Source organism: Ambystoma mexicanum, chromosome 9 (assembly GCF_040938575.1).
Source record: "Ambystoma mexicanum isolate Mex_15411 chromosome 9, UKY_AmexF1_1, whole genome shotgun sequence".
Taxonomy (NCBI): domain Eukaryota; kingdom Metazoa; phylum Chordata; class Amphibia; order Caudata; family Ambystomatidae; genus Ambystoma; species Ambystoma mexicanum.
The window spans coordinates 787,866,676-787,889,697 of NC_090931.1; the positions used below are offsets into that span (position 1 = coordinate 787,866,676).

At 45.1% G+C, this 23,022-nt stretch overlaps 1 protein-coding gene across 4 annotated transcripts in view; it reads right to left on the bottom strand.

The window, feature by feature from the left end:
• Positions 1–23,022, bottom strand: part of ANKRD44 (ankyrin repeat domain 44) — a 1,456,106-nt gene that overhangs the window by 799,955 nt on the left and 633,129 nt on the right. For all 4 annotated transcript variants that reach the window (XM_069615728.1, XM_069615729.1, XM_069615727.1 and 1 more), the window contains exon 11: positions 7,539–7,621. In XM_069615728.1, coding sequence (XP_069471829.1) covers positions 7,539–7,621 — 83 coding nt within the window. The remainder of the gene's footprint in view (positions 1–7,538; positions 7,622–23,022) is intronic.

Genomic DNA, 23,022 nt, shown 5'->3' on the forward strand with positions numbered 1-23,022 from the left:
CGACTCTGACCGCTGGTCGCTGCCTCAGCTGATCCTTATATTCTTGACACAGTGCCGCATTCCTCAGCTGAGCAAATCCGACGACGCCACACTATTGACTTCCTTACGGACGCATTAGCATGCTGCAAGGTTATTTCCTCACAAGGGACGTCACAACGCTCACAACGCGATTAACTTAACATTGAGATGTTATTTCTCAACGCGCGAGCAGCATTCCAAACTAACATTAGCTTCTGCTTTCAGCGTGCACAAGTTTGCAATTCACAGCTGCAGATTTCATTTACTTACAGTTCAACACAATTTAACTGAATTGCAATAACATTCTTTCCTGACTGCGGACTACGAGTTCTAATTTCTTTTTGCTTAATGTAACAACTCAATTTATGCAACTTCAACACTGTTCCTTGTTTTTAAAATACTTTTCTTGAGACAATTTAGTTTCCACTTCTATCACCTATCTGAATTAAATCTATGGCTCTTTCGGATGAACAACTCCTTGAAAGAGTGTCTTCTTTACTCTGGTTACTGTAGTTTTTCTCTGGAGCTCTTGAGCGCTGTGACCTCTCCTATTCAGATCTTGAATGAAAGGCAGTTTAGAACCTCTCCCAAGGTTCCAAACTGCATCACAATAGCCTCCAGGCCAATCACTGCCTTGCAGGAAAAGTTGTCCATCTTGAACTGGGACTACAGTAGATGGCTGATAGTGTTACTAAAGCAGCTGCCTACAACACCAGAATCAACAATGCTAAGTCCCATTCTTAACAATTATTCTCCATCTTCAATGAGCTGGTCGTACCTCCCATGTCCAAACATCAAAATGTCAAGGACGAGAAATGGTGTAATGACATCCAGAAGGCCATGCTGGATAAAATCGACTTACTCCAAAAAAGAAATCACAGCCAACTTTAACAACCTACCAAAGGTCACCCGTACAACACACTCTGCATCAAACTATAAGCACCCCACCCCGCCTGACAGCAATTCCCCACCACCATTTTCCTTCAGAAATGTAACCACTCCTGAAGTCCTACTCATCATGAAACAAATAAAACCTTCACTATGCAAAGGTGACATCTGTCCAGCAAACATAATCAAAGAATGCTCTGAAGCACTAGCACCCTTCATTACAACTTTCATTAATGCTTAATTTACCTCTGGCTCAGTACCCTCGTCCCTCAAGGAAGCATGGGTCCGGCCACTGTTAAAAAAGCCCACTGTTGATCCTGACTCTCCAAACAACCATAGGCCCCTTACAACTGTGCCATTCCTGCTGAAAATTCTGGACAAGGCTGCATACTTGCAGATTCAAGCCTACCTAGAACTACACAACATCCTAGGAAAGAGACAATTGGGCTTTTGCCCACGGCACGGCACTGAATCAGCTCTGCTTGATTTAAAAAACCAACTCCAAAGTAATATGGACAAAGGCAAATCTGCAATCCTTCTACTTCTCGATCTGTCGGCAGCGTTCGACCTGGTGGACCACAAAGTCTTAAAGACACACCTCACAGACACAGCCCACTTCTCCACTGAGGCCACCACATGGATCACATCCTTCCTGGAGGGCAGAGCCATGAGGGTTTTCTCAGACCAAGCATCACCCACTCCATCTCCCATTAGTTGTGGAGTACCACAAGGCTCCTGTACCTCTCCCACGTTTTACAATCTATTTACCTTCCCACTCTTTAACGACTTGGAAGAATGCAGCATAACCTTCACCAATTATGCCGATGATACACACATTCTTCTCCCTTTATCTGGTGACTATTAGAAAGACATAAAAACCCTACAAGACACATATGCATCATCCAGGACTAGATGGCAGCCAATGGCCTCTGTCTTAATGGGGACAAGACAGAGATACTACAGGTCGGCTCCAAAAATACCCTTAAAAAACTAGACAGCAAATACTGCAATTTCAAAATAGAGAACTCTGTAATCACAGTCTCCTCTTCTGTAAAAACTCTGGGAGTGTACCTAGACTCAACCCTGTCCATGGACATACATGTAAGTTATATCTCCTCAGCAGCAGCACTAACAATTAAAATTATCAATGTGGTTAAACCCCACCTCTCCACTGAAAACTGCTTAAACATTGCCAGGGCCACAATAGGTGCAAAATTGGACTATTGCAACATCCTCCTACTGGGCACCTCTGCCAAAAACATCAACAGATTACAAATTACACAGAACAACGTACTGAGAGCAGCTCTCAGCATCCCCAGATGGGAGCATATCTCCCAAGCAAGACAAAAAGCCCACTGGCTCCCGGTGAAAGAGCGCAGCCTGTTTAAGACTCTCACTATCACCCATAGATGCCTATCCCAATCAGCCCCCATCTACCTATCAGAACGAATACACCAAGTCCAGATACTCAGACCTAAACGGGACATGTAAACACACCAGCTCTCAATTCCTACCTTCAACACAACCAAAGCCGGCGGGTTGAGTTTTGAAGTACTAGCACCAAAATCTTGGAACTCACTGCCACCTAAACTGAGATCGGAAACGTCCCTCCTTGCCTTTAGAAAAACACTGAAAACAAGTTTATTCAAGTAAACATGCACCAGCCCCACTGTTCCCCTGTAACCTTGGAACACGGGCAATGTCTGTAATCAATCTTGTACTGTAGTCTCAATATTGTACCCATGTCAAGTGAGCTTTCTGTAACAGCGCCGCGATGCCCGAGGGCAGTCGAGCGCTCTAAAAATTCAAATAAATAAATTAATAAATACATCATAAATAATAAATAAATAATAAAGGAACAAGGTATCCTCAACCTGGGTACCTGACACTTCTTGGGGTCCAGTTCTCAGCTCTGGGGAACAGGCATCAAAAATACTTTCCAATATTAAGAGACACCTCATGCCTTCATAAGAGCTCTCCTTATAGTCCTTAATCCACCCATCTAAGTTGTTCAGGCTTTCACACATCCTGTGGCCCACAAGTTACCATCTCTCTTCTTGTGGCCCCCAAACCTTTCTGGGTATTGGGAAAGGGTCTTCCCAAACCTGGCTATGAGAGCCGTTTTTACCAACTGGTAATCTTGTCTATCAACATCATTCAACTCAATCACAGAAAAGCATGACAGCCATTTTGGGAGAGCCTAAAGAATACCCATGAACAAACTCACTTTCACAAAAACCTTGTAAATTCAAATGCACTCAGCCAACCAAGAATATCAGTTTTCAAACCATACAAATTCACTAAATCTTTGGTGAGACAGGGTTCCCGGCTTCTGGGGTGTTCTGGCAAAGAGGACTCTGAAGCAGAAGTGGAATCAAGGGACAACTTTTTCATCTCTAGGTCATGCTGCATCTCTTTTCCCCTGAGTTGCAGTTCCTTCCTCATTTCTTTGTCTCTCATTTCAGACTAAATTACCAGTCTACTGAATTCAAGCTGCATTTTCATTTTTTCTAGCTATGAAATCAGATCAGCCGACATGTTAGATACAGATAGGGGTGAGGTCAGAGGACTGGCAGGTGGATTCATATTTCCATTTTCATCCACATCATCTTCTACCTCATTATCTGGAAGTTGAGGGCTAAGAGTTAAAGTTTGACCATCATTATCTTCTAGACCTGTTATTGAAGCAGGGGTTACAGGCCTACTTATAGTTTGGTAATCCAACAAGCTTTGTATTAACTCAGCTTGTTTTCCTTTTCTACTATGACATTTATCTTTACACATTGCTTTCAGTTTTTCAACAGTAAGAGACATAAGAGCTACTGCCTTATAGTTTTCCATAGTGGACATAGTTTTAGTACTTTACAGTATAGTGACGTGGAGGATGGATTATTTGTGTGCAATACAACTAGAAATCAGTGTTATCCAACCTATACAAATCCCACCAGATCCAACACCAGTGTTAGGGGAGTTTTCCTAAAGTCCTACAGGCAGTAAGACTTTAGTAAGCTAAACCAGTGGTTTGTAGATCCCCCGACTCTTAGTATCAGTCTGTACTATCTCAGGACCTTGGTAGAGTGGCAGAGCAGTCAAGCTTATCTTAAGAGGAAGATGTGAGCTGTAGGTAAGTAAAATGAATCTAGTTAGATAGACACAGCAAAGAAGCACTTACACTTATAGTTATATAAAAAGTATATATTTATTATATTTACACCAGAATCACTTTAAATCCTTCAGACAATTATACTAGAACACTTAGGAATACTTGATAATACACTTCAAAGGGCACTTTCACTGTAGTGTTTGTTCGCGATTACATTTGTAGCAATGTTAGAAAGGGAAAAGACAATGGGCCTCATTCCGAGATTGGAGGCAGCATACCAGTACCGACTCCGACCTGGTTCAATGGGGACTTACCGGTGTAGTCCGACCTTTGCGGGACCGGTAAGTCCCCATTGAAAAAGGCAATCCCCATTCCCATTTGAGCCCCCATAGGGCTCAATGGGAATGGGGAGGGAGCTAATAACGGTACCGCAATTTGCCGTTATTTGCTCCCTGGTCCCTTTGCGGCTCCCGCTAAGAGCGCCTGGTAAAACCAGGCGCCCATAGCGGGACCCGCTAAGGGACCTCATAGTAGGGCGCAAAGGGATTACCGGCACCAATGTCCTTAACGGTGCCCAGTATCCGTTTGCGCCCTACTCGGAATGAGGCCCAATGTTATTGTATTATCGGTTACTGCGCACTCATGCGGTTTACAGCAGTTTATATGGTAATGCATTTACTCTGCAACCACATATGGTAAGTCACTCAAAAGGGAGGAACATGGTTAGTTAGTGTAACATAAGCTTATTTCAAGGTTCTAGAGACTGTTTCCTCCCCTAGTAAGTCCGTATAGTCCAAAATTGCAACCCTAGCTAGAGGCAGTTCGGAGAGGGCTTGAAGTCTTGACAAGCAGCGAATTGTGAAGAGTTTCTGTGGATTTCTTCCAGTTTCTAGGGTTCTTGAAGCAGCAGGTTAACAGCTAACAAGGGAGACCTTGAAATGGACTCAAGAAGGGGACACAAGTAACGGCTTGGATCTAAGGTGAGAGGGTGTTGGCCTGGACACCTCTTCTTGAACTTCAACACTCTGGAGTGACTTCTTGGAATCAGTTAAGCAATGCCCTTTTCCACACAATACCTTAGGTTAGATGAAAATGTTTCTACTGGATGCTCCGCGATGTTGCAGCTCTGGACCCGACCTCCAGATTACTTGGGTGGATGACAGAAGGCAGGACAATGGATGGGATCTTTTTGCAGCAGTCTCGAGGGAGGACCTGTAGCACGACTTTCAGCAACTTTTTTGATTTGCTCTGCCGTTTTGGTGCCTTTTCTTAAGCAACAACAAAGGACACAGATCGCCTGGTCAATCTTCTTCACTTCCTGCAGTCCCATGCTCTGATGAGGGGGTCTAGGTGAGTTGGATCGGATCTCTGGCATGTCCTTACGGGTTCAGCAAAGATTTGGATGGATTCAGCCTTTCCATGACTATGCACTCGAAATGGGTAGCAGGTCTCCTGGTATTGGGGTTCCGCAGCTCTAGGACCTCGGGAGATGGCTTGTTTCAAAGTCCGTTTTGGGGCAGGTTGTTCCCATCAGCCAAAGGGAAGGAGTCATCCTCATCGGAGCTCCTCTGTCACACAGAAAATGGGTTCAGGACAGCAGTGGTCGCTTCACAGTGTTGCAAAGGGTCTGCAGGCATCTCTGGTCATTGTCTTCTTCGGTTACTTCAGCTTCCAGTGGCCAACTTGCTTTTCACTCCAGAAGCCTCACCTTTTATACAAGTCCAGCACACACTCCTCTGCAATCTGTCTCAGCATTTTACAGAAAGGGACATATGGCTGTCCAATCAGGACATCCAGACCCCTGTGGAAGTTGGACCTATTCAGGCACTCTGGCAAACAAAGGACACAGGGTGGAAAACTCCTCCCCCTCTTCCTGCCTGCCCAGACACTCTGGAGCCTAGGTGGGGATACCCAAGACAAAACACACACACACACACACACGCCTCCCCTTCCCAGAATGGTAGAAGAAGTGCTGAGAAAGAACAACCATGCTCGAAATGGCAAAAAAAGAAGGCGGGTCCCAAGTTGGTGGTTGGGTGCCTTTATTGTGCACTACCGGGGCTACGGACATAGCCTGCGGTACCAAAAAATACACAATAGTTAAACACATCCACTGCCTCCAGCCATAACTAGGTGATTGTCTGTGTGACTAAAAAGTCACAGGAGCAGAGAGAAGGGGCATGGGCGTCATTTTAATGGGTGCGGGGGGACAGGGGTGTTTGTCCCCCCAACTTTCATGGCACACCATTTTGTCCCCATTAATTTGGCTGGGGCACCTTTTCTTCAGATGTCATGTCCCCCCCAACTTTTTCAGCAAAGTTACTCCACTGAGTAGGGGGATACTTGATATCCATTTGGCACTCCAATGAAGGTGGTGTGTGCCAATCTCTCAGTCTATAAGGTTTTGGGAGAGATACTAAGTATCCATCTATCCCTAAGAACTGTAGTTACTTGGGGATATTAAAAAATAATCTTAAAGGAGGACCCTAAGGGTCCCCAGCAACACTGCCCATAAGGAGCTGTGTGCTTCAGTAGCAAAACACAGATACCTTTAAGAGCTATGGAGCAGACAGACTTCATAGCACTCGGACAGTACAAATAATAGATTCCAAAAGACAGAGCCCACAAGAATGAATGAGTGGGAAAAGGCACAACTCATTCAGGATTGAAAGAAAAAGGTCCGGAAGTCCAGCAAAAGGTGCTCAGAGTCTCACTAGGAGAGGGGGTGAAGCATACAAATTATAAATCTCCCTAACACCCCCACTCCCTTGAAGGCCACCCTTCTCTGCCTCAAGGGCTGGCAATGGCACATGCCACCCGCATGCAGTGGGTAGGTGAAGCTGTTGCTCTATGATGGGCCGCTGCAGAGGATGCCGAAGAGCTGCCATCTTCACCAGCTAGTGGCTGCAAGGCACATCAAACAATAGTTGTAATAATGCGGCACAAAGCACTGACTCCGTAATACCACTCTGATAACGTAACCCATTGTAGGAAGGTGCCAGTGGGAGTCACAAATATGGTCTACACCTCTCACTTTGTAGAACTGGCTCCTAAAAAAGGGAGGGGTCGGAAAATAAATCAATAATGACCAGCGGTATGTTCTACTGACAAGAATTCCATAGACCATTGTCGTCCTCTATGACGTGCATATTTGTGGCCATGTTTCGCTCCCTTGACGCGGTCTTGGCAGAAGCAGCATTTGCAACACAGGGCTCAGACTCAGTACAACTAAAAGCAACATACATATTGGGAGACAAAAGCATGCTCCAGAGCAAAAGCCAGCCACTCTGTTCTTGGCGCCACTTGCCTGCCAAAGGAATCCCTCCAAGGGGCTTCAGCCAGAAACAATACAGCATGCGGCAAATTAGCAGCACGGGGTGAGAAGAGCCTGCATACCAAGCCAGGATGATCACATGCAGCAAAAGAAGCCCGCTCTACATTCAGCAATGCACCTCAACAAACACAACCATGACCCGGAAGCAAAGCTCATTCACAAAATCTGCCTCCGATCAGGGCCGCTTCCGCTTACCTGATGTCAGCAACTTCCTGCAGCAGTCCGCGTGAGCATTCAGCGCCGCCAGGTGCAGTGGGAACATGCGGTGGACTCCACACCTGAAACACGCAAGAGACATCAGCCTGCATCAATGGTAAGAGAGGCGGTGCAGTCACGACACTAAAGCCTGCATCGATATGATATTCAGGGAGACTTTGCAGTCATGACACAAGCAGGCATTGGCATTAAGGGAGGTGGTGCAGTCGGAGATACAAGCCTGCATCGATATTCAGGGAGATGGTGCAGTCATGACACTCAAGTGGGAACCTGATGAATCACCACACTTTTACTTTAGGCCTCATTAGGAGTTTGGTGGTATTGCTGTGCTGATATAGCCAAATTAAATGACTCTTACCGCCTCATTCAGGGTTGGAATGACTTTCCACTTTGGAGTCCCAACGGGGGAATAGGCAGAATTATTACCACATGTGGTAATTGCGCCTGGGTCAATACCACCATTGTAAGTGTAGGCAATGCCTCCAGTTACAACAATCTGGCATTGTTGTGTAAATCGGGTACCAAAACTCATAATAGGGTAGTGCTGATAAACAAGTGTTGTTCCAAAATATTGCCTGTTTTACCACAACTGCACAGCTTTTAATGAGGCCCTATGTTATTTTTGTCCTCGGGGGAGGTGGGAGACGAAGGGCGGGTGCCCTCTTCAGTAGTGACCTCAGAATACAGCTGCAGCAGATTGCTCAAAACCACATTACCCTCAAATAGCCACTGGTAAGAAAATTGATAGGGTTAAATGATTTACTTCTAGTAACTCCCACTACAAAATATATACAATACTAGCAGTACATGTGTTAGCTAAACACTTTGCTAATAACTGAGTAATTCTTTTAGTTGAAATATCAGTGCAGGTGAAATGGGCCAAATGTACCAGCTCTTAAATGTCTTATGTAATGAAGCCCCCTGCATCCTACACCGTTAACCAAGGAACTCCATGGGCGTCGAATGACACCTCTAAAGCTGGGGACCATCACGCCGTAAATCTGTGATATCACACGCCGAGTCCCCAACCCTCTTCCACCTTTATGAAGGGGGAGTGTGGTATCCCCTTCTTTTAAGTGGGGCAAGGATCCAATAAGGCGATATCCTTGCTTGAATCGTGGGGAAACAGATGCCCAGTAATCTCCTGGGTCACTGGGGGAGTGGATGGAGGTTGCTTCCTTTGGTCCACCCAACATTCAAGGATGTGGTACAAGGCCTTCACGACATAACAGTGAAAGTTCTTCACATACTCACTATAGCTGCATAGAATTCCACCAAATCCCATAGCTCTATACCACTTTGTGGAAAGAAACCGTTCACTTTGGAAATAAGCCATGAAATGTCTTTGGATTGTTCTGAATAAAGCCAACACTCCCGCCCCCCACCCGTTATATTTCTTTTTACATCCTTTGATGCGCCATTGTTTTAAACTCTTTCTCTATCACATTTACTGTACACCCAGAGGAGGCAGAGAAATGCTTGCCAGCTGTCTATTCACCATATAAATAAAAGGATCTCTCAAAGGATGAGGAGTCCTTGGTGTTTTTAGCAAGACTGTAGACTCAAACGCACATCATACTGTTAAATGTTTGCCACAGCACCCCCAAGAGGCTCCCACATCAGCCTCTGCTACCTTGCCCAGATGTCACTGCTATTGTCCCACATGGGGCAAAGTGTGGGGCAAAGTCAGGGGGAGGACCAGAGAAAGGGATGCGCAGATATTGCAAGGCATAAGGAGTCAGGGAGGGTAGGACTAGAGCATTTGTGATAGAGTAGGGTGGGAAATGAGGGACAAACTGCTGCAACTGTGGTGTGGCTGGGAACTTGAAGAGCTCAAGCTCTAGCATATGGAAGAGGAAACTCTGGAAGCACTATTGCAAGGAACAGTTTAAGTAGGGCGGAGTATGCAGTGTGCAGTACAAGCTGGTGACAGATTATTTAAAGATTCACATGGGATCTCCAGTGTCCCCCTTTACAGTCACTAGTATGTCAGATGACCAAAAAAGTGTGTTGAGTATGCCAACTATGACAGCATCAGAACCCATGCGCAGAGATGAACCCATACCAGACTGATGGTTATGGCACATAGTCAAATAAAATACCTCATCTTGGTTCAAGTCAAGTCTTGTAATTAACGGCTGTAGACTCAGTTACTGGAATCCTGGGAGAGGCCAGCAGACTTGATCCTGCTCCCACAAGGCAGACATAATCTCAATAAGAGAGAAGGGAAACCAAAAAAGGTGCAGAGGTCTCTGCAGCCAATCCCTTTAAGGGTGAGTACTGAGTGCCCGTCGGGACAGCAAAGTGTACTTCCTATCGATCAATGCACCTTCAAGGCAAACACTAGTTGATTGCACATACTGTTGTTGTTAAAACATTCTACTAACATTCCTTTCAGGAAAACAGGGGTCTGCCACCTCTGGCTCTCCAGATGTTTTGGACTACAAGTCCCATCATCGTTAGCTAGAAAAGCCAACGCTGAGGTGTCTTTGGAGTCATATTCCAGAACATCTAGACTCCAGACCCCTGCAGTTCAAGGATGGACAATAGAGGCATCCTAGAAGTTGTCACTTTGAAACAAGAGCCTGATGCTTAGGAGTTGCAGGGCCAGGTCCAATACCAATTCGGAATTAGCTTGGTTTGTCCAGCAGAGTAAACAATTTCACCTTAAAAGCTAAGATTTTCCATTATTTGGGCACCACATACACATGACCTTTTCAGCCTTTTTTCTGTTTAAGGAGTCACAGGTTCAACTACTCAATGTACCCATATGTGGTTATGTATTTCTGTGTTTGATATAGGAAACAAGCAGCACTGAAAGTGAATTTACAGAAACATTGAAAAAAGTATGTGGTCGTGGGGTAAGTATCCTTGAAGGAAAGTGGGTCAGGAGGATGGTGGTGAAGACTTTCAATTAACATACATTGTTATCAATATAGCAAACAGTCTCAATTGTCTCTGAACAGTGGGTGTTATTACACAGCCTAACAGTACTTGATATATAGAACCTCGATGGATGAAAGGCTGGGAGTTCATCCCACCAGGATTTGAAACAGGTTGTCCTGAAGGCCTCCGAGAAGAATCTCAAGCCACCGGCCAATAACATGTTGTATATACAAACATGGCAATCATGTAGAACAGAGAGAAAGATCGTCCCACACTCATCAGAAGGACTGCCCCAAGATGGCACGTAGATACCGTGAACTATCATCTTCATTTAAATGATCCTATTAAACCGAGAAAGGGAATGTACTAACCTTTCATGGCAATTGGAGACACATAAGGGAAGCCATGCAAGGCAAAGTCTTCCTTAAGTCACAGGTCAAAGTGAGTGGGAACTATTGGGAACTGATTTCCATACCTTTATTGTTTACTGTTAAGAGTTACACTACATCTTGCAAACATTTTCACCATTCTGTGATGTTTCTTAAGGACCAAGAGGCACAGACCAGAGGACCTAATTAGGTTCCATATATATCTGAGGTGGGATCGAACAAAATGTTTTTTATACTAACAACCTGTTTTATGTTAAAAGAGCAAGAGCTGTTTGTGTTATTTATCCACCGGAGCCACTAGACGAGAGTTGGAAGAGACTCTTTGTTGAAAATAACTTGTTTGTTCATTGGAACCACCAAATCAGGAACCAGAAGAGAATTTTGAGAACTCTTTGATGTGGGGGTCAGAAAACCAGTCACCAACCAGCAAACCCAGGGGGGGAAAACCACCCTATTCTAAGGCATAACTTAGATTGTCTTTCTTTCCTTCTTTCTTTGTTTAATAGTAGGACAAATATAAGGGTAGCATAGGTTTTAACGCAGGGCCGAGTGTATTTGTTCAACATCCTGACAAGCACCCGTTTGTTCTTTTTTTTAGAATAGGGAACTTGTCATACTGGTAGTGCTGACAAAAGGTTTTATTTCATTTCAAATAAAGAGTTGTGTTGAAACATGTCCTCTTGTACGTCTCCTATATCAGTCTTGCCACAAAGCCTGTATAAGTGATTTAGTCCACATCATACACTCTCCAAAATAAAGTCTCCTTCACAGTTTTCCAGGCTATAGCATTGCTACATATATAATGGTGACCATTGATATACATAATCATTAACACGACATGTTACCCTCAGAGCTCAGAAACAACACTCCCACAGCCATTTAGCAAATATAGGCTGTGTGTACTATAATGAATAACATATACAAACTGTTTACTAAAAATATAGTTTTTAATTCATTTCCTTATTCGTAGCACAAACATCAAAAAGCATTAAAAAAAACACATATACACCACATAAAAGTATGCAGTAATGTGTATATGTTTTGTATGTACCCTCAGTTATAGGAACCGGAACCATAGAGAAAAGAATAGAGAAGTCCACAGAAAAGCACAAGACTAACTTCTGCCCCTGAAGAATGTCCAGTTATTAACAACAACGAGGACAGAAACTTATATAGGTTGGGCTCTTTTGTACGCAGTAGAAAGCAAGAATTATTTAGTTGCTACTGCGTTGTGTATCGAGCACATGTGAACTTGATCTTGTGGTGGAAAAACTACTTTTAACATTGTATACTTTTATGTGGTGTATATGTGTTTTTTAATGCTTTTTGATATTTGTGCTACAAATAAGGAAATTAATTAAAAACTATATGTTTAGTAAACAGTTTGTATATGTTATTAATTATAGTACACACAGCCTATATTTGGTAAATGGCTGTGGGAGTGTTGTTTCTGAGCTCTGAGGGTAACATGTCGTGTTAATGATTATGTATGTGTCCCTTCTTTTGGTTAAATAGATATATTAAATCCTCACTTGGTAGGAGGGATCAATCACCATAGTGTGGGGCAACCCCTGAATGAAATAACGCGACCATTGATATACTGCACATCACAAAGTAATTTGTTTCTTTGGTCTGAAACAGCAAAACAACTTGAAAAACACGGCTCTCTTCTGATTGCAGTTTATGACAAGCTCTATGCACCTTCCTGGTAGCTTAGAATCTGTATCTATATCTATGCAATGCCATCTATGCACCTTTCTTGTTCATTCCAATCGGTCATCTGAATCCAAGTTTTAGCACTTGTGAGGGTGCTAATCAGAGTTCTGGTTCTATGGTGGGGTAGGTGTTGCTTTTGATTGCAGCTACTGATCGGCGTCTTGCATCTACACTACAGCTAGTATACCTTCCTCATGCTTGCTATTGTTAAAAAGGATCCTGTACCAGTGCTAGACCACAAGTACCTTCAGAGTGGGCTTCAAAAGTTGACCTTGAAATGACACTTGGAGAAACGGGGGCCATGAAAGTAGTACACATGCTTATTTTGATCACTGCTGTAGAGGAGCAGCTGAATGGAGCAGCTGAATGCCTCTACAGGAAGTCCCGCCCCCATCTTTCCTATATTTTGGAAACCGGAAATTGCGACATGCACACCACCAGTGATTGTGCCTTTTCCACGGAGAGTCTTCAAAAAAAGGTATCCATTAAGAAAATCCTCGTAGAGATGATAATCTCTTGGAGAAGATCGCCGAAGGAATATGAAGATGAGAGGAAAAGAGGCTGGTGACATCGCAAGAAATGAGCGTGACACACTGAAAAGGATGGTCAAAGAAGAAAACGCAAAGACCTTATAGAATCTGATGACGAAGTAAAGAATCGAGTAAACTTTCATATGCAGAATGAAGATTGCACGTGTGAAGAGCACTGCAGAAAATGCAAGCCATTTTATAACTGTACAGATGCAGCAAGTACATTAAGTAATCTTAAAGGCTGGCTATACATAGTGAATAGACTACAGGCGGTGCCGCCATTATATAGAATTCTGGACATCGGTGTCACATTTAGTAATCTCAGTCACGTGAAGAAAGAAGGATTGAGGGCTATGTCGCAGTAAGAAAAGCAGCTGAAGGTCGAGGAAAGGCCTGGAATAGCTGTCTGGCATGGTGTTAAAGGATGGAGCAGCCAAGAACTGGTTATCTATCCTTGAACAGTGAACGTAAGAAACTGAACCTGCCCTTGTTAAGGTACAAGAAAGTACATTGTGAGTGCCAAGTTTATTAATTCAAGACAATTAAAAGCTACAAAACAGGCCGAAATACGGTCTTCGGTCACGTGAGTCAAGGATGAAAATAGGAGTTGGGCGTACCGACCAAAACTGTGATAAGAGTGTGCCTATACTCACTTTTATTCTCAGGAGCAGTTATACTTTGCAAGGACAAGTTCAAAGACAATATGAATGGCAGAAGGCATGAGCGATAAGGTGTTGGGCTAATTGGGTGGGGAAGACACGGTAAAGTACACCCGCTGGCACCTGGGGTACGAGCTTACGTGCTGCTAGTGAATCGAATGTTCTAGAAGGGTAGAAGCATGCCAACCAATTGTAGAAGGCCACATAACAAAGGGCCTTATAGTTTGATAGCCAATGGTGTACCGTGTATCTAGTAACTAATGACATGCACTAGGGGCGGGCATAAGTTGCCCACCTGACTGTGGAGACCCAATTCGATGTTCCCCCTTAGTCCTATCACAATCTCCAGTAGGGTTTTCTTTATGCAAAATGATTGAGAGCACTGTCAAGACCGGTGGGGGGGTCTGCACTTCTGCTCTCTATATGGTCGAGGGGAGGCAGAGAGACCCCTGCCAAGATTCTCAATTACGGTAGCAATAGACGAGCAATCAAGGCCTAGCTTCTCAGGAGGTGATGCGAACTGGTTCTTAAGTACATTGTAGTGCCCGAGCACCCACGAAGGAATGTCCACACACTGTATCGGTTAAACACAGTCTTTATATAATATTCAAAGTCATATACACAATCACGATAACTCACTTTGTGCTCCGAAAATCAACAATGGTAAATATGTACAATTCTAAAGTGGTACCACTAACGTTACTCGATCTTATTAAAGTGCATACGGTCATAATGACACACAGATCAAAATAAAGAGGAAACCAGCAGTAGAGAGGAAGGAAAGCAGGATGGTTGAGCAATAGGCAGATTACTGGTAACTACCGTTAAACACAGCTCTGTGTGGAGATCCCCCCCCACCTGGGCAACCAGCAGAAGAAAGATACAAGCCCAGTCCATATATTGTTCACCCTTAGACTTCCCAATGGTTCTGCAACCCCAAAGTACCTTGGTGTTGTAGCGTTCCGCATCGGGGAAATCAACAACCCTTCTTGAGTGTCCTCCCTTTCAGGCAGGAGTCACGGGTCGAACGGAGAACAGGTCGTGCTACGACGGTGAAGTGGCTTCGTCATTCCTAGCAGTGCTCGTTGACGGGGAAGCGTAAACGTCCTGCAAGGAAGAGGCGTGCGGGGCACCTCGGTGTCGACAGTTCTGGACCGCAAAGAGTTGAAGAACTGTGGCCCAGCAAGGGCGTCGAGTCGTCGGTGTCTCTGTGGTCTTTGTGTGGCGGGAAACCCACCGGTGGATGCTCCTTGGCGCGTCGACGGTCAGGCCTTCTCCAGCAGGATACAGCGGCGACGATGCGGACGAGAGCGTCCTTGGATCGATGAAGTTTTTAGGCAACGGGAGCACAGCGGCTCCGGTCGGCGACGGCGGTCGGCGAGAGTGACGGACAACAGTCCGGGCGCTTCTCCTTGGAGTTCCGCAGCAGTCCCCGTATCGGGTCGGAAGCCTGTCGAAGGTCTGTCTACCAAGGAGCTTAGGCAAAGATCAGCTGTGCACGAAGGTCCCTCGTAGCTCGGGAAGAGGGCTCCTTACCAGGTCCTCTCTGGGTCAGTCCTTGAAGCACAGCAGCTTTCCGATTGTGAAGGAGAGCAACAGCAATTCTTCTCATCCAGCAGGGCTCAAGGTTAAGCTTCACTCCAGTTACTCGTCGTAATGGACTTCAGCTTCTGAACACGATTCCTAGCAGTGAGAGGTCCCCAGATATACTGTTGATCTCCCATTCATTCCGCTGGGTCATACTCAAGCATCCAATCACGACTACGGGCATTCATTCAGGCAGGCAGCCAATCAGGCACACAAGGTATTCAGGCCATTCACTTCTCTCCAGACACTCACAACAAGTTATGTGTATTGGGACAAGTGCCGAGCCATTCAACACTCCAAGCCGCATTCATACCGGTTTCGGGCAGGGCTGTCTCAACCATTGTGTCAAACACCAGATACTAGACAGCCACAACATAGAATGTATATTCGTCACACACTCCATTCACCCAGGTCCCACCCACAGGCATACCCACAACATACGGTCGTTGAGAAGGCTCCAGCCAGTCTGGTCAGCACTTCCCCACGCTACCATATACGGAACTTCCACCCAACAGCCAGTCAGGGGAAGGGACAGAAGCAGGGCTTCCCGGGACTTCGGGAAGATCAGGGTAACAGGTGATGGAAGGCAAGAGGCCATGGGGGCCATTTTGTCTCCATCAGGAATCTACTGATTCCAATGACAGGGCCTGGGCATCCCAAAATGAAGGACGCTCAGGGCACCAGTCATTTCAGCACGGAGCGGCCACCAGCCCATATCCTGCTCTGTGGGTCACACACAGGTGCCCAAAAACATACACTAGGGGCACAGGGTTGTACCCCTACCCATGGGTGCCACAAGGGTATCCCACGGGTCCGTTCACCAAACCAGAGCTGCACCGCCAGGAGTCCCACATGAACTCCTGCGCAGAAAACAAGACAGAACACACGATAAAAAGCAGTAAAGGACAAGGATACGGAGGCCCTGTCCCTCCGATGCATTTCCAGCATCACAAGCACGATTGAACGTCCATTGATGTCTGTTGTAACTCCCTGTTTTAGACAATTGAAAATAAAACAGCCGGAGGTGACATTTTGCCAACTTCCTGAGTCAGTCTTATTATTTGGTGTAAGAATTATTCTGCATCCCCATCCTTGTATGACATGTTACCTATTTAAAAATGCCCATCCGTGGGTTCACGTGGTAGCATTGTCAGATGGTTGCACGGAAGACCCATGGACCTGTTGACTCCAGAGCTTCGGACGAGCGTACATCCTTCGCCATCTAGCCGGAAGATCGCGGGGCTTCCTGTGGGGAGCGGCAGATTAGAAAACTTGCAAATAGAATCGAGACGGTGGGCAGGGTCCCTCTTTGACAAAATCCCTACCTGTTTTCCACAGGCGTTTTGCGGGCGGAAGGTGAAAGTGCTCGATTGGAGGAGGAGACGATACCGGAGACTTCGAGCCGAACAAGCGTCTCGTGAGTAGACTAAGGGGAATGGCAAACTGAGGTGATGGGGTTGTGGTCATTTAAAAAGTAACAAAAGTAACAAGAAAAAATAACAGGAGATTTTTTTTGTATATGAAGAGAGAGATAGAAGAGAAGGCCCAGAGTCCTAACCCAAGGGGTTTTAGAAGAGATTTTCTTACACTCCAGTCGGAGCAGTTTAGGCTACATGCAGAACAGGCCCGCATAAGATGACAATCTAAACTCAGTGATCAGGGTATTATTAGGGGCAGAGATTAAGAGTGATCACTAAGGTTTTTATGTAAGGAGTCGACTTGTCTGTTTATGTATTTGTGTTAAATGAAGGTGTCGAGGAGTGACACAAACTGTTGTATGAGAATTGAAACAAGGTTAAAAAAGTTATATTGTCTATCTAGCCAAGCAATCGGTGCTGATTCAAAGGTAGACAGAAAAAATTGGAGAGATAAAGGTTTTGAGCGGCGATTGTTGGAGCATGCTCATATTTGTTGCTTTTATAAAGGTATCTTGTAAACACTGGTAAGTATTGACAGTCAATTGAGACTTGTCACTATGGGAGACATTACTCCTCTGATGCATTTATGTAAGACATTGCCAAAGCACATGCCCAAGCTCAAACAGTATAGTGCGGAATGGGTGAAAGGCACGGCAGATAGGATGTTCATGCCATGGCCACAAGGGGGATCACTGTCGAAAGTAGTACTGCAACACATGACCACATACTTGCATGCTGCATACATGGGAAAGAAGTTAGAAAAAAGATTAGCTATTTTAAAGCTTTGGAAGATGTAACGGGAAGAGAGGAAGGATCCGCCACCTGAAGACTGGATGCTTAATCAGAGCAAGGAGGAAGATGTAGAGCCCTCAACTCCCCTTACCTCGGCGGAAGTTAGCGGTGATAGTACATAAGACGTAGTATTGTATCTGGCAAAAACTGAAAGCAGCGACGGGGTATAGTAATCCGATATATGAACCACCGGTTTATAGCAGTGACGATAATGCAGAGGCGAGTCAGAGAAAATAGGAACTCTTTAAGATCATACAGGACAAAGGGGAGAAAAGCGAGTGATCAAATATATTGCCAGAGATAGAACGAGAGATTAAGAGATGGAAAGGATAAAGCTGACGAGGTAATGCTCTTACAGAATGAGTGGATTGGAGGATAGTTACTGCTTAAGCTAGATGAGAAGAGCATCAAGGAAGTAAGGCAAAGAGAAGACCAGGACAAACAGGATAAAAAAGACAGGGAACGAGAAAAGAGATTAAAGGAAGATGAGCATAAAAGAAAGAGCAGACAAAAGCAAGAACAAATGTATCAGGAGGAGCAACAAAAGAAAGAAGAAAGGACAGAGGAGCAAAGGAAGCATGACAACAGGCAGAGAGCAATAGAAGAACGGGATAGACAAGAAAGAAAAAAGAGGAGGAAGCGCAGAAATTAAAGTATAAGGAAGAAAGCAGAGCAGGGGCAAGGAGATGAAGAATTAGAACGAAAGCGAAGACAGAGAGAGTGTGACATTAACCTAATTCAAAAGGAGCTAATGGAGCCAAGTCCAGATACAATGGGGCAGTATACAGGAGTTCCTCCCGCTAAAGGGAACAATGTCCGGGCCATCTAGAGTAGCCTTAGAAGAGAATTTTGATGTAGAAAGCATCAGAGACAGGCTTGATAAAGCCTATGAAGAGTTAAGGGAAGGTAGTAAATCGGGAAGCCGAGGGAAGGGAGATCACAAGTTGGTATTTCAATCATGAAGTGAAGAGGAAAATCTGTTCAGTTCCGTGCATAAAGCCTTGTCTTTAAGCAGACTTACCTTAGATAGGGGCGAAGGTAATGAGAGTCACACTAGTTGGGGACTAGATATATCAGACGAAGGCAGAGAATCCTTCCATGGGATGGAGGACGTGCATGTGCCCATGAGGGAAGCCTGCAGGTGGACAAGGAAGTAAGATGGTCTGATCTAGAACAACCAAAGGATAGAACGTCAGACCCCATAGCGCATCCAGAGTTTCCCAAGGGACGATCGTATAGTGAGAAGGGAGAATCACTGCCATATGTGAGCAGGTTAAGGTCTTTGCCAGGGAGAAGATGCTAAGGAACCATTGTCCCTACTATGGATAGGCAGACGATGGGAGCCGATTGCGGGTTAGGGTTTATGCAGATTACCTTATTGGAAAAAGGAGGAAGACCACAGTATATTCCATGGACAAGGACAATTTAAGATGCAAACTTCCGAGTTTGACATCACGTGAGGGGAAAATTGATTTATGAATTGGAAAAAATGACGGGAGGAAACACACTACCCATAGGGGACATTAAGGGTCTCTTGGCAGCTATTCTTGGGGAAAAGAGCTGATGACAAAGGGAAGAGAGCAGGCTATTCGAGCGTGACAGCACAGAACACAGCACATGACATAGCACTGTTTAATAATTGCAGAGCAGGTGTCTGGAGGGCTCTCAGAGTACAGTATCCTGACACATCAGATATGGGTGCAATCATGACACATAAAATGGAAGAATACGAATATCTTCTTGCTTACATTCAGGACATTCAAGAACGCTGGACTCTTGAAACGAGGGAGCCATGGGAAAGAATTGTGGCATTATTTTACCACATTCTATGTCAACGGTTGCTCGAGCAAGTGCAGAGGCAAATGAACAGCAGGTGGTAATGGAAGCAAAACCATGGGCATAAATACAGTTAACAATAGTACATCACTGTCGTCTGTTGCAAGAGAAAAGTAAGAGGAGAGAAGAGGCTAGGAAACCTGAGGAAGCCAAGTTAGTCCAGAAGAAATTGTCAAAATATGCCATAGAAGGGGCAGTATTGACAAGCGGAGAAGGACTAGGAGTACAGCAAACAGCGGGTACACCACAGGCGAATAATCAGCGCCTGATGGACCAAGGAGGGAATGGGTTTGTACCACGAGGTAGAGACATGCGATACAGAGGAAGGGGTGGATTCCAAAACAATCAAGGTGGGTTTAGGAAGGCTCAGAATGAGAATCAGAATGCGCAAGGAGGGTTCAACCAAGTGGGACTAGTTAGAAAGGCTCCTCCTGTATGTCAGATTTGTGGGATGACAGGGCACATTGCGCGTGTTTGCAGAAGCCAAGGGTATGTACAGAATTATCAATTCTAAAAAGGGGGACAGCTTATCCTCCAGCATATAGCTCACAAGCTAGGGAAGGGTTTACCTAAGATCAGACAGTGTATCAGCCACAGACGCTGCAAATACAACAGGCACAGTGTCATGATCTCTGCTTCCAAAAGGTCAGGGTTTCCCAACTCCCTTGGAAGCAGATCCATAACCCAGGTTCCGAGTGCCAACCAGTCCCAATTGGGACCTTTTGGACCCAGTCCTGGCGCCAGTGGCACCAGGCTCATAAATATGCCCAGTCCCAGCGCTGGAAGCGCCGGGCTCATAATGCTTGGGTGGACTTACCTGCAGCAGACCATGCTGCTTACTTGCCTGCCAGTTGGGCCTCTGATCCTCTTCTGTTTGGAACTACTTTTCCTGTTGGGTGGGGCAGGAGCCACTCCCTAGATTCAGAACACTGGAACTCTTCTGGAAAGCAGGAACTCTTTTCTTCCTAGGCGTGGCTGTGGAAGGAGACACCTAAGCACTACAGGAGGCTATTTAAACCACACCCGATGGATGAATCTTGCTTTGCGTTATTCTGCATCCTCTGCAGCAGAACGCTCATCGTGTCTCCTGCATCTGATCCTGGGCCTAAGGAAAAGGGCTTACCATCCTGAATCCAGTCTTCAGCAACACCTATAAAGACAAGAAAGAACAGGTTAGCATTACGGTCTTCAGTGACAGCTCTTCACTTACCTGGTCCATCGGCTGTCACCAACGCCTCGCGCTGCATTCCGGCATCTGAAAGACAAAAGCTTACCAACTCTTCGCACGCTCCGGAGGCCTTCGGCGCTGCATCCCGCATCTGAAAGACAAAACAAGGTGCGTTTAAAGACATTGGGGAACTTTAATACTCACGTGCCATTACTCCTTTCCACATCTAACCCAGTGGGTATTCCGGCACCCTGCAGCCGCTCCGAACTTGTACCTGCAAAATAAAAAGACAGTTAGAGCGCATCGTGAAGCAGGCAACAATCGCTTACTTACGTGCTTCCAGGCGCTTCTATTCATCACACGGGCTCCATCTTCAACTCACTTCAGCCCGTCATCCGCCATCGCCGGAACCCTGCAAAACAAGAAACATCATTACTAAAGACTTTAAAGACATTAGAATTACTCGAAACTTACCGTTCGTGCAGTAAACGACGGACAGCAGTCCTCTGAAGTCAAGAGGCCTGCTCCCCTTATCCAGTGAAGAAACTGGTTACAGCACCCTGCCCCCGAGGCAGATGGAGAGCACGGCGTTCACTTACCTAAGGTGAGAGCGTTAACCTTTGGGGTTCTACAGGAGAAGAGAAAGGGAAGAAGAGAGAGACATTCAATAACCCAGTTCCTTAATCCCATATTTTCTATCTGCAGACATCTTACCCTTCAAGTCAGACATACAGTGCACAGAGGTCCAGCCCAAAGAGCCAGCCGTGTGTTACACATCACCTTTGAAGATACGGTATACGCCCAGTCAAGACCGGCGCCTCTACGGGAATCAGGTGAGCGTTACACACAGCAACCGCAGCAATTACAGCAAGCACAAATGAATCCACCACAATGGTAGTCGCAGCATGTCCCTATGCAGATACAGCAGAATGCAAACACAGGACAGTTACTGACACCTAGAAGACGGGGTGTCACTATGGTGGGAGGAAATACTATGACTATAGGAGGCAAATCGTTTTCATTTTTAGCAGACACTGTGACTACGTGTTTGTGTATACGAGAGGGAAAATATCCAATGTCGGGAAATACCATGAATGCTCAAGGGTTCTCTGGAGCTACGAGTGGAGTTCCTTTTACTGATGAATTACCAGTCTCTATAGGAGAGTCTGACATGTCCATTCCATTATTGTATTAGTGACAGATGCAGTTAACATTTTGGGAAGAGATTTGATGACAAAACTCAATATGACGATTTCTTTCACTGACAAAGGGATAGTGTGTTCCGCTCCTGGAATACACTAAATGAATGTGGGCAAATTTATATTGGCATTTACAGGGCAAATAGCTCTGCGAGGCGTTCCAATAGAGCCAGAGGTTTTTCTTTATGGGGTGAGCATTCTGTTAACATGGCTACCTGGCTTAGTGGGGAAGACTATGAGAATACCTGACAAATTCTTGTTTAGACCACAGATACCCATGGACAAAGAGGGGGGGACAGACCATCTCAATAGAATTAGATGCAGCCCTAGTACGAGGAGAAATGGTGATGCTCGAAGGAATGGATGATGAGGGTAGACCATGGAAAACAGTGATAGCTATCGAAGAAGGGTGCAGGTTGACTGATGTCACTGACAATGGCATGTTTAGAGATGACCCAACAGATAATGAAGTAGTGTTCTTTATGAACATCACATATTGGATTAGAATAATGAAAAGGGAGATCCCACAGCGCATGATGAAGCAGCAGCGCCCAGCATTTTTTGACAAAGACTTGGAGAATGTGCCAAGCGCTTTATGGACTACGGGTCCTTATGAAGTAGGGCTATTAAAGGAGGTAGGGGAAGTAGTTTTAAAATAAAATTGAAACCAGGAGCAATTCTACCTTGAGCAAGACAGTACCCAATGTCTCAAGAGGCGGATGAAGGTATTTTTAAGCACTGAACGAACAAGGTATCCTGGTACCGCCAGAATCATTGTGCAACACTGCGGTGTACCCTGTGAAAAAGGGAGGGTCATGGAGATTTATACAAGACATGAGACCAATTAACCAGATTGTATAGGCAGAGTTTCTTTTAGTTCCTAACCCGGTGATGATACTATGCTAGATCCCAGTAGAAGCTCGATATTTCAGTGATCGATTTGAAAATTCATTTTTCACAATCCCGTTGCACAAAGACTCACAAGACTTGACTTCATTTACATTTCGCCAGACTCATCTGAAACACAATAGGCAGCCCAAAAGGTAAGGTGAATCTCCATCGATCTTTAACAGAGTCCTACAGATGGACCAAGGTAATATTGATTTGAAGATTGGTGTGTGACAGTATTTAGATGACATTTTAATTTGTAGCACCACAGAAGATGAGTGCAGGCAGGACTTGATTCAGTTGATGACTATCCTATCAGACAAGGGATACAAGGTAGACAAAGAAAAGCTACATTATTGTCAAGAAGAGGTATTATACATATGTCGGTTAATTTC